This window comes from Talpa occidentalis, unplaced genomic scaffold (genome assembly GCF_014898055.3).
Source record: "Talpa occidentalis isolate TD23 unplaced genomic scaffold, MPIMG_talOcc4v2.1 talOcc4.16, whole genome shotgun sequence".
NCBI lineage: Eukaryota > Metazoa > Chordata > Mammalia > Eulipotyphla > Talpidae > Talpa > Talpa occidentalis.
In genome coordinates, this window is record NW_023601653.1 from 63,072,420 (window position 1) to 63,085,323 (window position 12,904).

The following is a 12,904-nucleotide window of genomic DNA, read 5'->3' on the forward strand; positions in this document are numbered from 1 at the left end:
AGAGTTCAGCTGAGTTGTCTAGAGAACTACAAAGATTTTCCAGGGGGAAAGCCATAAATGCATCCATTAGCAAATCTTGATGGTTGCTGATTTGACAAGCCCAACACCATGTTTTACAAGAGAGAATACGGTTGTGTTTTCAAGAATCAGATATACATAGCATTTGAGATGAATGAATGAAGAAATCTTCAGCAGCGATAGTAGACTTTGGAGTATTCTTTTCCAGACAATGGTCAGCATCTTCGACAGCACACTTATGGTCATTCTAATTGCCGAATTTGTAATTGGCAAGCTAGGAAACAGCTTCATAGCCGTGGTAAACTGCATTGACTGGGTCAAGGGAAGAAAGATCTCTTTCACAGACGGAATTCTCACTGCTCTGGCGGTCTCCAGAATTGGTTTGCTCTGGGTAATATTAATAAATTCGTATATATGCATGTTTAATTTAGCTATTTTTATGACTGGAAAAATGTTAATTATAGTTTATATCTTCTGGACTGTGAGCAATCATTTCAGTCTTTGGCTTGCTACAAGCCTCAGCATCTTTTATTTTCTCAAGATAGCCAATTTTTCTGACTCTATTTTTCTCTATCTCAAGTGGAGAGTTAAAAAGGTGGTCTCACTGACCATGTTGGTGACCTTGGTCTTATTGATTCTTAATCTTGCACTGGTCAGCACACATATGAATGCCTGGTATGGTGAATATAAAAGAAACATGACTTGTAGTTCCAGGATGAAGGACTTTGCCCAATTTACCAACCATCTTGTATTTACAAACACCCTGTTCACGTTCGTGCCCTTTGCAGTGACCCTGACAGTTTTTCTCCTGCTAATCTTCTCCATGGGGAAGCATCTCAGGAGAGTACAACTCAATGCCAAGGGCTCCAAAGATGTCAGCAGCAAGGCCCACATAAAAGCCTTGCAAAGTGTGGTAACCTTTCTCGTGCTCTATGCCATTTTCTTTCTGTCTCTTTCCATGTCATTTTGGAGCTTGGAGCTTCCAGACAGAAATCGGATCACTATGTTTTGCCAAGATATTGGAGTTGTTTATCCTTCAGGTCACCCCTATGTTCTGATTCTGGGAAACCATAAGCTGAGACAGGCCTTTCACTCAATGCTGGGGTGGCTGAGGTTCAGGTTCAAAGATGGGGAACCCTGAGACCCATAGACCAGAAAGGAGCTCATCTTGCACATCCTAGTGGAAAATCAGTTGATAAGGAATTTTTATGACATAAATTTATACTTCCCCACTATTTTTCCATTGTGTGTAATATCTGAATGTTACAAAGTATGTTTGGAACAAACATTATTTAAATATTATGACAGCTGAGCATAGTGTATGTCATTTATATTAATACACAATACACAAGAGGAAGTGGATGTGAACATTTTCAATGTAAGAACAATTTACCATAAGAAATAATATGCATTTTGTGTTAACCATTAATCTTTTTGCAATTTTAAATTGAGAAATGTATAATAAATTGTGTATATGTATGTAAAACATAGTTACTAAAAATAGAATGTTATAGAATGGCACGTATCAAAAAAACAAGCAACAACAAATGTTGGCGAGGATGTGGTGAAAAAGAAACTCTCCTACATTGCTGGTGGGAGTGCTAACTGTTCCAACCACTGTGGAAAGCTGTCTGGAGGTTCCTCAGTCTACTAAAATTGGAGCTACCATATGACCTGGCAATTCCACTACTAGGGATCTACCCAAAGGACACAAAAATATTGATTCAAAAGAATACCTGTTCCCCTATGTTTATTGCAGCACTATTTACAATAGGTAAAACCTGGAAACAACCCAAATGCCCAAAAATAGATGACTGGATCAAGAAGATGTGGCACATATACACCATGGAATTTATTCAGCAATCAAAAAAAATAAACTGATGCCATTCGCAGCAATGTGGGTGGAACTAGAAGGAATTATGCTCAGTGAAATAAGCCAAAAGGGAAAAGAAAAATATTGGATGGTTTCACTTATAGCAGGAATATAGGGAAACCAAATAAGATATCAGTGCAAAAAAAAAAAAAACCAGTACAAAACACAACAAAGCAAAAATGGGCAATTATAAACCAGAGACATCCTGCAGGGGAGGAGGAGGAAGAGAGATAAGAAGGAGGGAGGGAGGAGCACAGGGGACTGAGGTGATGGTGCACGGGTGCTTTGGGGAAGGAAATTCTATGGGGACTACACCTGAGGGGGAGGGGAAGCAAATATTGTTTAAAAATGAACAGTGATGTAAAAAAATAAAAATATTAATATAAAAAAATAGAATGTTATACTTTCGTGTATATAAAATGAATTCCTAATCTAGGGTACATACATAAATTTCAGATTAAAAATGAAGAATAAACTATAAACTTGCAAATTACATACACTAAATCCATTGTCTCAAATGCAAGTCCCAATTTACAAATGATTTCTAGAAGTTCCTTAGCTGGTTTGTTCCAACACCTTTTCTGTATTATTAGTTTCACATTCTTGGACTGCGTTTTTATCATTATTAAGAACATGTAATTTATATTCAGAAATAAATTATATTTTCCAATGTAGTTCTTAAATATATAACAATACATTTTATTATTATTTTAAAAAATTGTATTGATGTTACATTGCATTATATTATAAAAGATTCAGGTGTGCATCATTCTAAATCAACATTTTTATGCAGTATATGCAGTATACACATGCGTTTATTTTTTAATGTATATATTTAAAAATAGTTTTTAACTTGTAAAACAATAGTTTAATTTTAATGTATAAGTCTACCAAATATTGACTGGTGCTAACCTATTAATCTCTTTTTGGGAGATAGGTGTTTTGTTATATCTTATTTTATGACATACTTCTATTTTATTGGTAAGTGGAAAGCAACCAGGACATAGGAACAGAAATGTAGAGTCACTCCTGAGTAACCAAGACAGAATTAGCATGAATTTTGAATGTGTATATGTTGTTAATATTGGTTCTATAGCAGAAATGAAAACTAAATATCAAAGGTGAAAATTTAGAATAAACTAAATCAAATGGAGTAAAGGTGAGGAAAAAGGATCTTTCTGTCCCTTACTGTTAATCCTGGGTGCTATAGGATCTTGTGTGTTTTTAGAAATGAAGAATTCTTTACTTAGGGCTTTTATTCATAAAGAAATCTCTTCAAAGTACAGACTTTGTGCTTGAAATAAATTTTCTTGTTCTCCTAAAGTCACTCTTTCATGTATGCATTGAAAAATATGTATTGAACATCTGTTCTATGTGTCTTGAATACATTTGAAAAAGAGACACTAGGTATAAAGCAAAATAAAATAAAATGTGTCCGTAATGAATAGGTAGCCACTAAAACCAGGAGGTTACAATATTCGGGCACCAGGCAGTGTGTATATTTCGTACTTGCTATTCCCCCTCTGTGCAAGCTACATGTCTCATATTAAGAAGCCGAGCTGCTGAGATATTAAGTGATATTCCCAGTGGTGCATGAAGGTGCAAGCGCAGAGCGAGAGTAATAAACCCAGCAGAGCAGGGATTTTCTCCAGACTTAAACAGCAATGGAAAGAGGCTGCCCACAGCCACATCTGAAATCTGGTTGGAAAAAAAAAAAAAAAACAGGTAAAATATATAATTTCTATGTTTACATTAAATGCTCTTATTTTCCTATATTTGGCCCCTGGTTTCTGTGTCTCCTGAAAGGTCCTTGTTTTTGCTTATTTGTTTGTTGTGAGTTAGAAGCCAGTTGCCTTACTAAACTGTCACGTGGACTCTTTCAGAAAGCTCCTTCTCTTGTCTTTTGCAGATAGAAAATGGCATCATCTGCATATAATGACAATTTTACCTCTTTTCAATTTTACTTCTTTTCATTTGAATGTTTTCGATTTGGGTGTAGATTCCTCTAGTGAACTGACTTTCAAATTGTCAAGCAATGGTGATGATAATTGGCATCTTTGGAAATGGAAGATTTTTCTTGGTGTTTCACCAAAAAGCATAATACTGACTTTACTTTGGGGTAAATAATTCAAAAAATAATCAGCAGAGAGGATTTTTTCTGCTCCTATCTGTGTGCGGTACTGTAATAAAACCTGCATGAAAAGATCAAATGTGTGTTTTCTTAGCAGATGTTTATTTCTGATGCCACCATCAACCCCTTCCCCCTCCCTTAACACATTGAATTTTATTAGAAATTGTTTTCCAAGTTCCCAGGAATGCAGGTGGAGCCTGAGTTAATCCTGAGGAGGGGATGGGGGAAGAGAGAACAAAGGATGGTTAGAGTTTAATTCCACTTATTTCTAATTTTTAGTGTAGGGAAGGTTTCTTTTTGTTATTACAGAATGAAGGGGATCTGGCTACAATAGATCAAGTGAAGTTAATAATTCTAAAGAGATTGTGAATAACTACATTAAATTTTATATGGAGAGTCCTATACCAATAGACAATATACAATCATTTCACTTTTAACTTTTGTTAATAGAAACACTTAATTTTGTAAACATAGATCATGAAATAGGCCCAAGAAATTTTAATAAATGAAAAAAACATGGCATCACACAAAATATATTCTCTTATCACCACATTTCAATATTTTTACAAAGTAATAATAGCAATATAATGATAATTATACTATTCCATGATTTGTACATTACTAACTAATTCAATCATAAATAAGACAAAAAAGATGCTGGGGTCAATCCAAAACTTAGAACTAAACAAGAACAAAAACATTATCCACATGGAAGTTTGAAAATTTCAGCTAAGGCTGGAAAATTTATAACTAAAATGCATTTATTATAAAAATGTTTAAAAAGATGAATGGACCAATTATTTAACTCAAAAAGAGAGAAATGCTGAGAGATTAGTGAGTATCTGTGGAATCTAACCAAATGCTATAACACAGTGGTAAGGAAAGGCTAGCTCATGGGAGCATGAAGTGGAAAGAAACAGATTCTGAATAAACATGTTCCAAGACAAATAGACTGCAGCAAATTCTCAAACACTAAGCAAGATAAGCAATACCAGGCAGGAAGGTTTTTTCCTAAATACACTTTGGTTTGAATAACATTAAGGATATAGCAGAAAATAAGTGACTCTGATTCATATTCCAAGTCTTCATCAATATTTAATTTAATATTGGGCAAAATATTGATGGTAGATGTAAGATGATCTTTCAGTTTATCTTCTTTTTATTTTGCATAAAAGAACTGGGGTACACCCCAGAGGTGTGGGGGGTGAGAGGATTCACCAGAGGCAGCAGACAGCAGGGAGCAGATCAGGCAGATCCACTGAAATACACTGCTGAGGGGAGCAGCAGTTAAGATAGGAGAGGTCTGCTGTGCCATGTGGGTCAGCTCCCTGGCTGGGAATAGAACTCAGGCCATAGCTAGGTTAAGTCTCAGCACCAGGGAGGCCCCCAACCTTTCAATTTCTATGCTAAGTGAATTTACATTAAATAGAAATAACCAGTCAAAAATAAAAGATAGAAATCAATGACAAAATAATCTTTAAAAAATAGAAAGAAGCTAAGAGAAGAGTGTTTAGTTTTACTGGACAGTGAGACTCTGGAACAACACGTATTTGAACTACATGGGGATTTTTTGGTCAATAAACACAGTACTGTACTATTAATGCGTTTTCCTTATCATTTCCTTCATATCATATTGTTTCACTAGCTTACTTTATTCTAACAATACAGTATATGATACATATAACATGCAAGATAAGTGTTAACAACTGCTTATGTTATCAGTAAGGCTTCCAGTCAACAACAGGATATCAGTAGTTAAGTTCTGGGGAACCAAAAGTTATCTGAGGATTTTTGTCTGGGAGAGAGTCATCTTGCTAAACTCTGAGTTGGTTAGGTCAGTTGTATATAGAAAACCCTACTCAGTGCTCTATAGGTATTATTATGCTTAATCCTGAAAAAAAATCATACAAGTTTGGCACATAAGGAAACTAGAAGTAAAAAAAAAAAAGATGAAGATCCTTCTGTAAGGTCACACAGCCAGAAAATGGGAAAAAATCAAAATGCTAGGACAAGCAATCAGATTTGTAACCTTGTGTTGTTAACTCCTTTATAATATGCATATAATAATGAAAGAATTAATGACATAGAAAACTAAAATAAAATATAGATGAGGGTAGGTTGGCGTCTGGTGTGGGCCCACTTCCCAGATCACAGAAGCACAGCAGGGGCAGAGGGAACTCCCTGGGGGCTCTTTTATAAGGATATTAATCATATTTGTGAGGGCTCAACAATAATGACATACTCCCTTCCAAAGGCCCCCACTTCTAAATCACATCACATCAGGAGTTAGGGATTGAATTTGGGGGGACACAAACATTCATCGAGCAAGCATCTAGTCTTACTGGGGGTGGGAGGACAAGCATGCTTCCTGCCCTGTGTGTATGCAGGACACTGTTTCCTCAGATCCTCTTAGATGGATCTTTCTCAGCCTTGGATATTTTCCTTATAGTATGGGATACTCTAAGACCTCTGAAATTGTCTCTTCTTTCTGGTATTCTACTGAAAATTCTTGCAGCCTGGATCTCTAAGATAATCAGGATTGTCCGAACCTTATTTTCCTATTGCCAAAAAGTAGACAGTCCATCCTGGACAATAATCCCATAAGGTTGTTCAGCATGGTGTTGTGTTTGGGCACATGCAAACAATTCTTTGATAAAGAAATGGAAATGATCAGCATTCAGGAATTCTCTAGGTTCACTCAGGAAACTCAGATGTGTTAATAGATAGCAAACCTTTGGATAAACTGGAAATTTCCCTGAGGTCTTACATGATCAGCAATGATGATCATGTTCACCAAACTCCACCTACTGATGTAGATATTTTACTGTAGGTTAGAGCTCTGTGAGTTGAATTTTTATTTATTTATTTTTTTTAAAACTTTTTTATGCTTTTTTTTTATAGAGGCATGTTTTATTTATTTATTTATTTTATTTGTTAGTTTGTTTTGTTTATACATGCACTGGGTTTAGTCAGAAGCATGGGAGGGTGAGAGAATTCACCAGAGCCAGAGCGGGGAGCAGAGCAGACAGAAGGACTGAAGTACACTGCTGAGGGGAGCAGCGGGCGGCAGGAGAGGTCTGCGCGCCATGTGGGACCCTCCTCTGGCGGCCAGGGAGCAGCCGGGGATCGAACCAGCGCCGCAGAGGCCGCGGGCAGCTTCGCAACCCAGCGCTCATGTGAGTTGAATTTTTATTTTTTTATTTTTTATTTTTTAGTTGAATTTTTAAATGTTATGGAACACAACTCAAATTGTGAAACAAATTGTGTAGAGATTAAATAGAGCAAGCGTTGCCAAATCAAGAAAGAAGATATGTTTATTTGCATGTTAGCAAATGAGAGTTCAGTTCTTCTTTCACCATCAAGTAGGAGATACTTCACTTTATGTTGAGAACGTATAGTGACTGGACCAGCATGCACCTGGCTGCTTGGAGAAAATGATTTACATAAAGGGAGAGATGTGTACATCCATTAGAACATCTCAGTGCTTTCTGCCTTGTTGAACCCATGATTTTTTAAGGAAGAAATTAACTAAGCATCCCAGAATGAAATACATGTATGTATGATTTAGAATAACAAATCAAGAAATTGTGGACTTTGTAATTAACGTTGGAACTCTCTCTTTGCAGAAATGGTAAGTGCTTTGGATAGCTTCTTCATCATTATAATACATACAGAATTCATAATTGGTATTTTGGGGAATGGATTTGTAACACTGGTGAATTGCGTTGATTGGCTTAAGACGCGAAAGATCTCTTCAGCTGATCGAATCGTCACTGCTTTGGCAATCTCCAGAATTTGTCTGATTTTGACAATGACAGTGAATTGGTTTAAAACTGTACTTCATCCATCCTCCCACATGAATGGAAAGGAAGCTGTATTTATTGACATGGCTTGGATGACGGCCCATCACTTTAGCATCTGGCTTGCCACAGTCCTCAGCCTTTTTTATTTTTTCAAGATAGCCAATTTTTCAAACCCTCTTTTTCTTTACCTAAAGCATAGGGTTGACATGATAGTTCTGATAATGTTCCTGGGGTCGTTAGTAATTTCACTTTTTATTCTGATAATGACAAACCTATATCTTAATATCCACAATTATCCACATGAAGGAAATATGACTTTGAGTTCTAAAAGGAATAACACTGAAAACTTTTCTAAATTGATTATATTCACCATTGGATCTGCTATACCCTTTTCCGTGTCCTTGAACTCTTTACTACTGTTAATCTTCTCCCTGTGGAAACATCTGAAGATGGTGACGAGCAATGCCTTGGGATTTGGCGATCCCAACATCAAGGCCCATATTGGAGCCATGAAAGCTGTGACCTTTTTTCTCCTCCTCTTTGCTATGTACATCTTGATGATTGTCATAACAACTTTCAATGCTAGCTTGATGAAGGAAAACTTGGTTTTTATGCTTGCTGAGGTTTTTGCACTTGCTTATCCTTCAGTCCATTCATTGATCCTGATTCTGGGAAATAGTAAACTAAGGAGGGCTTTTCTTTCAGTACTGAGGCAGCTGAGGTGCAGTTAAAAGCTGGGAAATCTCAGGCCTCCCTGGTGGTGCAGGGATTAAAAGCAGCGCTATCAAGCTATCGCAGACACTGCAGCATGAGTTCGACCCCCAGCCAGGGAGCTACCCACATGGCACTGCAGACCTCTCCTGTCTTGCCTGCTGCTCCCCTCAGCAGTGTATTTATTTCAGTGGATCTGCCTGTTCTGCTCCCCACTCTGTCTCTGGTGAATCCTCTCATACCTTCCCTTCCCCCTACACCTCTGGCCTACAACCCAGTTCTTGCATGCATAAATAAATAAATCTTAAAAAAAAAATAAAGTATGTGCACAGATGGAACTGGAGGGGATTATGCTGGGTGAAATAAATCAGAAGGAAAAGGACAAATACTGGATGGTGTCTTTTATATATGGAATATGGAGAAACAAAACAAAGGAACTGATAAAACTAAACCAAAACAAACCTGACTTCAGAATGGAGCCTGACTTCAGAATGGAGGCTGCCAGTGCAGAAGTGTGGCGATGAGATCAATGGAGGAAGGGGCACAATTGTCTGTGGTAAAGGACTATGGATGCTGGGGTGGTGGGTGTGGTGTGGGCACATTCAAATATCTATCGAAATGTGGCCCTATTCCCTAAATCATATACAGCGTTGTAAACCAATGTTACCTCAATAAATAAATAAATTCAAGATAGATAAACATATAAATATGTACACAATTCAGAGTTTAATGTATATGATTCCAACATCTTGGTTTGAAATTGTCATTGAATTTGAAAACTTAAATTTGTGGTGTGTTTTTTTTTTAAATGTATGTCTTATTTGTTCATGTATCTGGATCACTGGTGAGTGGAAAATAAAATGGACATTAAGCAAAGATTAGAGACAAAATTTCATGAGAAATAAACATGATTTCTGAGATACATGGTTAGTTTTTGTATTTCCCAGTGTGGTTATATCAGGCTTTTTACTTTTATTCAAAAAACTTAGTAATTTTCTCTTTTGAAAAATATTTTGTATGAATGGTCATAGGAAAGCATCTGATATTTGAGGAAACTTTTCCACATAATCACGTATATCTGCAGTTTCCAGTTTAAATAGTGGAATATTTAAAAACATGGGAAAATCAGTGTAACTGGATATGAAAGAATTTGTCTTGATTGGAGGAAAATAGAAGAATGGAGACTTATTTTACTTTTAAAAATATATTTTAACAAGTTTAAATGACTTGTGCAAATAGAAAAAGGCAGCATAATTCTGAAAATTACAGGTGATTTGGTGGACTAAAAATGACCACAATCTCTTTGACATGCCTGGTGAGAGGGGTCCTACTTATTTGACTCTGTAACTGCTTTGATTGGCAGAATCTCATTTATTTACAGCCTTTAAAAAAAAATAAACACTGGAACTAAATGTTAGCTATGGTTAGGATAGAAGGAAAAAAAAATCCACCATCTTGGCCTTCCTGGTGGTGCAAGGGGTTAAGTCTCAGCACTATGAAGATACTGCAAGCCACTGCAGCACGAGTTTGATCCCCAACCAGGGAGGTAACCCACATGGTGCAGCAGACCTCTCCTGTCTAGCCCTTTGCTCCCCTCAGCAGTATATTTCAGTCAACCTGCCTGTTCTGCTCCCCATTCTCTCTCTGGTGAATCCTCTCATCTCACACCTCTGGCCTGTACCCCAGCTCTTGTATGCATAAATAAATAAATCTTTAAAAAAAAGAAAGAAAGAAAAATATCCACCATAAATCCACCATTCTCCCTCTTGGGAAATATATGCTATTGATTTGAATACACTAATGCTAAAATGTTGAAAGTATGGAAAGCTTCCTGGCAGCATTAAAGAAATGCAACTCTCCAAACAGAGACAAGTTTCTACAGTGCTTTGAATTGGGAGGTGTCTTGTCCCTACCTGACTCTCACCCCACCAGACACAACCCTGAAGCAGCTGTAAAGAGGAGCTGCATTTGACCCAGAGCAAAGTGCTTCTTCCACTCCAAACCCCAACAACCATTCTCCCCTTAGGGAGCAGCTTCCAGAGACCAAAATTCACTGTTCCCCCTTAGGAGGCTGAGAGCCCAGAGCAAGGTTGAAATATTGTACACAAGCCATGTGACCACACCAGTAAGCTATTAGAAGGGCCTCCCCGGTGGCGCAGCGGTTGAGCACTGGGTTGCGAAGCTGCCCGTGGCCTCTGCGGTGCCGGTTCGATCCCCGGCTGCTCCCTGGCCACCAGAGGAGGGTCCCACATGGCACGCAGACCTCTCCTGCCGCCCGCTGCTCCCCTCAGCAGTGTGCTTCGGTCCTTCTGCCTGCTCTGCTCCCAGCTCTGGCTCTGGTGAATTCTCTCACCCTCCCGCGCTTCTGACTGTACCCAGTGCTTGTATAAAACAAAAACAAACAAACAAACAAATAAATAAAACATGCCTCTATAAAAAAAAAAAAGAAAAAGAAAAAAGAAAACACTGATAATACTGATGTTTCAAAGAAGGAGGGAAAAAGTACATTGTAGAAAAATAATTTTTAAAAATGACCTGGAAGACTGGCCTCCCTGGTGGCGCAAGGGAGGGGTTGAGACGCAACCTGTGAGAATATCTGCAGCCACTGCAGCACGAATTTAATCCCCAGCCAGGGAGATACCCACATGGCGCAGCAGACCTCTCCGGGCTTGCCCACTGCTCCCCTCAGCAGTGTGTTTCAGTCAGTCTGCCTGTTCTGCTCCCCACTCTGTCTCTGGTGAATCCTCTCACTCTCCTCCCCACCATCGCACGTCTGGTCTACACCCTGGTTCTTGTATGCATAAATAAATAAATCTTTAAAATTAAAAAAAAAAAGTTACTTTCTTTTTTAAATGAAGTACCATTACCATTGTTTTACATCCTTGCTAGTGTTTGGAAATACAGGAATTCCCCCCTTAGGTGCTGTCGCCTTAGACACCCACCATCGAGACACCCAGTATCAAATCACCGTGACCTGTTTTTAATCCTACCTCTTCCTCATAATAGTTTAATATTTATATTAACTATATTAATATCTTATTAAATATTTATATTAAATGTAATCAGTAGGCAACTGATGCAGCAGACAGTTTGAAAGCTAGAAGCCTGAAGTCAAGATAGCGGTATGACTATGCTCCCTCTGAAAGTGCTGCTGGGGAGTCCTTCCTCTCCTCTGCTGCTGGTGCACCCAGGGTTTCTTGGATGGAAGCAGCATAAATGCAATCTCTTCCTTCTGTATGTCAAATCCCTCACCCTTTCTTTTATAAGAACCCCTGTCATCAGTTTTAGGGCTGATTATATCTGCAACAGAGGATACACTCATAGCTGCCAGGGGTTCGTACTTGGACATGAGACACAGGGCAAGCTAGAAATTAGGCAGTTTTAGGGACAGTGCAGGAGGGGACCTCTGAAGAATTTAGGGAGGCTTCAGAGATAAGGACAACCAAGGGAAAGTAACCCATTCCACTAGGAAAAACAAATATCCCAGGACCAAGGACAACATTGTTAATGCTGGTCCTGGTTTCCTTCAGGTGGTAAAGGGAGGCGGAGATTGGAGAAATGGAGAGTGGTTTAATTTATGGACAACTTAGAAGGGCAGCTGTTTAACTTCAATGCAGGGATGCCCATCCAGAGGACTGGGCCATAAATTTAAAGATGCAACAAATGGGGAAAGAGAAAATTGTTAGATAAGGAATGTGAAGATCCCCCACTCAGTAGCAAATTAAGTGAGACAGCCGAGAAATGACCAATCACAAAGAGACTGGTGGAGCTTTAGAATAATGAGGGAAAGAAGGTCTATATTCCCTGAGACACAACTCTACTTTGGCTTCCTTGCCCCTCCCAGGCCTGGTTCCCTGGCCTGGGAGTCCCACTTTATTTCTGCTCTTTTTTCTCCTCAATAAACTTTTTCTTTCTCTAAACAAACCTGCCTCTTCTCGCTTGCTTGCCTGAGTGTCTGCAAAATTCCTGCTGCGGCTTCGTGAGACACAACCCGTGGGGGTCTTGTGGCTGGGGCTCAGCGCTGCCCCTGCAGCCTGGGATCAGTTCCTGGCTGGGAGACTAGGCCTGACAATTCCGGTATCAGACATATCCTTGGGGGGAGGAGGGACACAGTTCAATGTATCACATCACCCAGCTAAGAAACGGAGCTTTGCATGGAAGGAGCAAATGGGGCCAGTAACTTTGTCCTTGAGATTTCCTTCCTGTTCCAGGAATCTACTTAGGTGAAGCCTGAGGAAGTTGTCAGCTTGGAATATCAGGATTTTGGTTTTTTTTTTTTTGTGGGACCCTCGCCGCTGGCCGGGGAACGAACCGGCGCTGCAGAGGCTGCGGGCAGCTTCGCAACCCAGCGCTCAACCGCTGCACCAC

The 12,904-nt window shown here is 38.9% G+C and overlaps 1 protein-coding gene across 1 annotated transcript; it reads left to right on the forward strand.

Moving 5' to 3' along the window:
• The first annotated feature begins 229 nt into the window (after positions 1–229).
• TAS2R14 (taste 2 receptor member 14) lies at positions 230–1,159 on the forward strand. The gene has a single exon (XM_037513205.1). The coding sequence runs from the start codon at positions 230–232 to the stop codon at positions 1,157–1,159; it is 930 nt and encodes a 309-aa protein (XP_037369102.1).
• The last annotated feature ends 11,745 nt before the right edge of the window (positions 1,160–12,904 follow it).

Coding starts and splice junctions, on each gene's coding strand:
- TAS2R14 (XM_037513205.1), top strand. CDS start 230: ATGGTCAGCATCTTCGACAGCACACTTATGGTCATTCTAATTGCCGAA.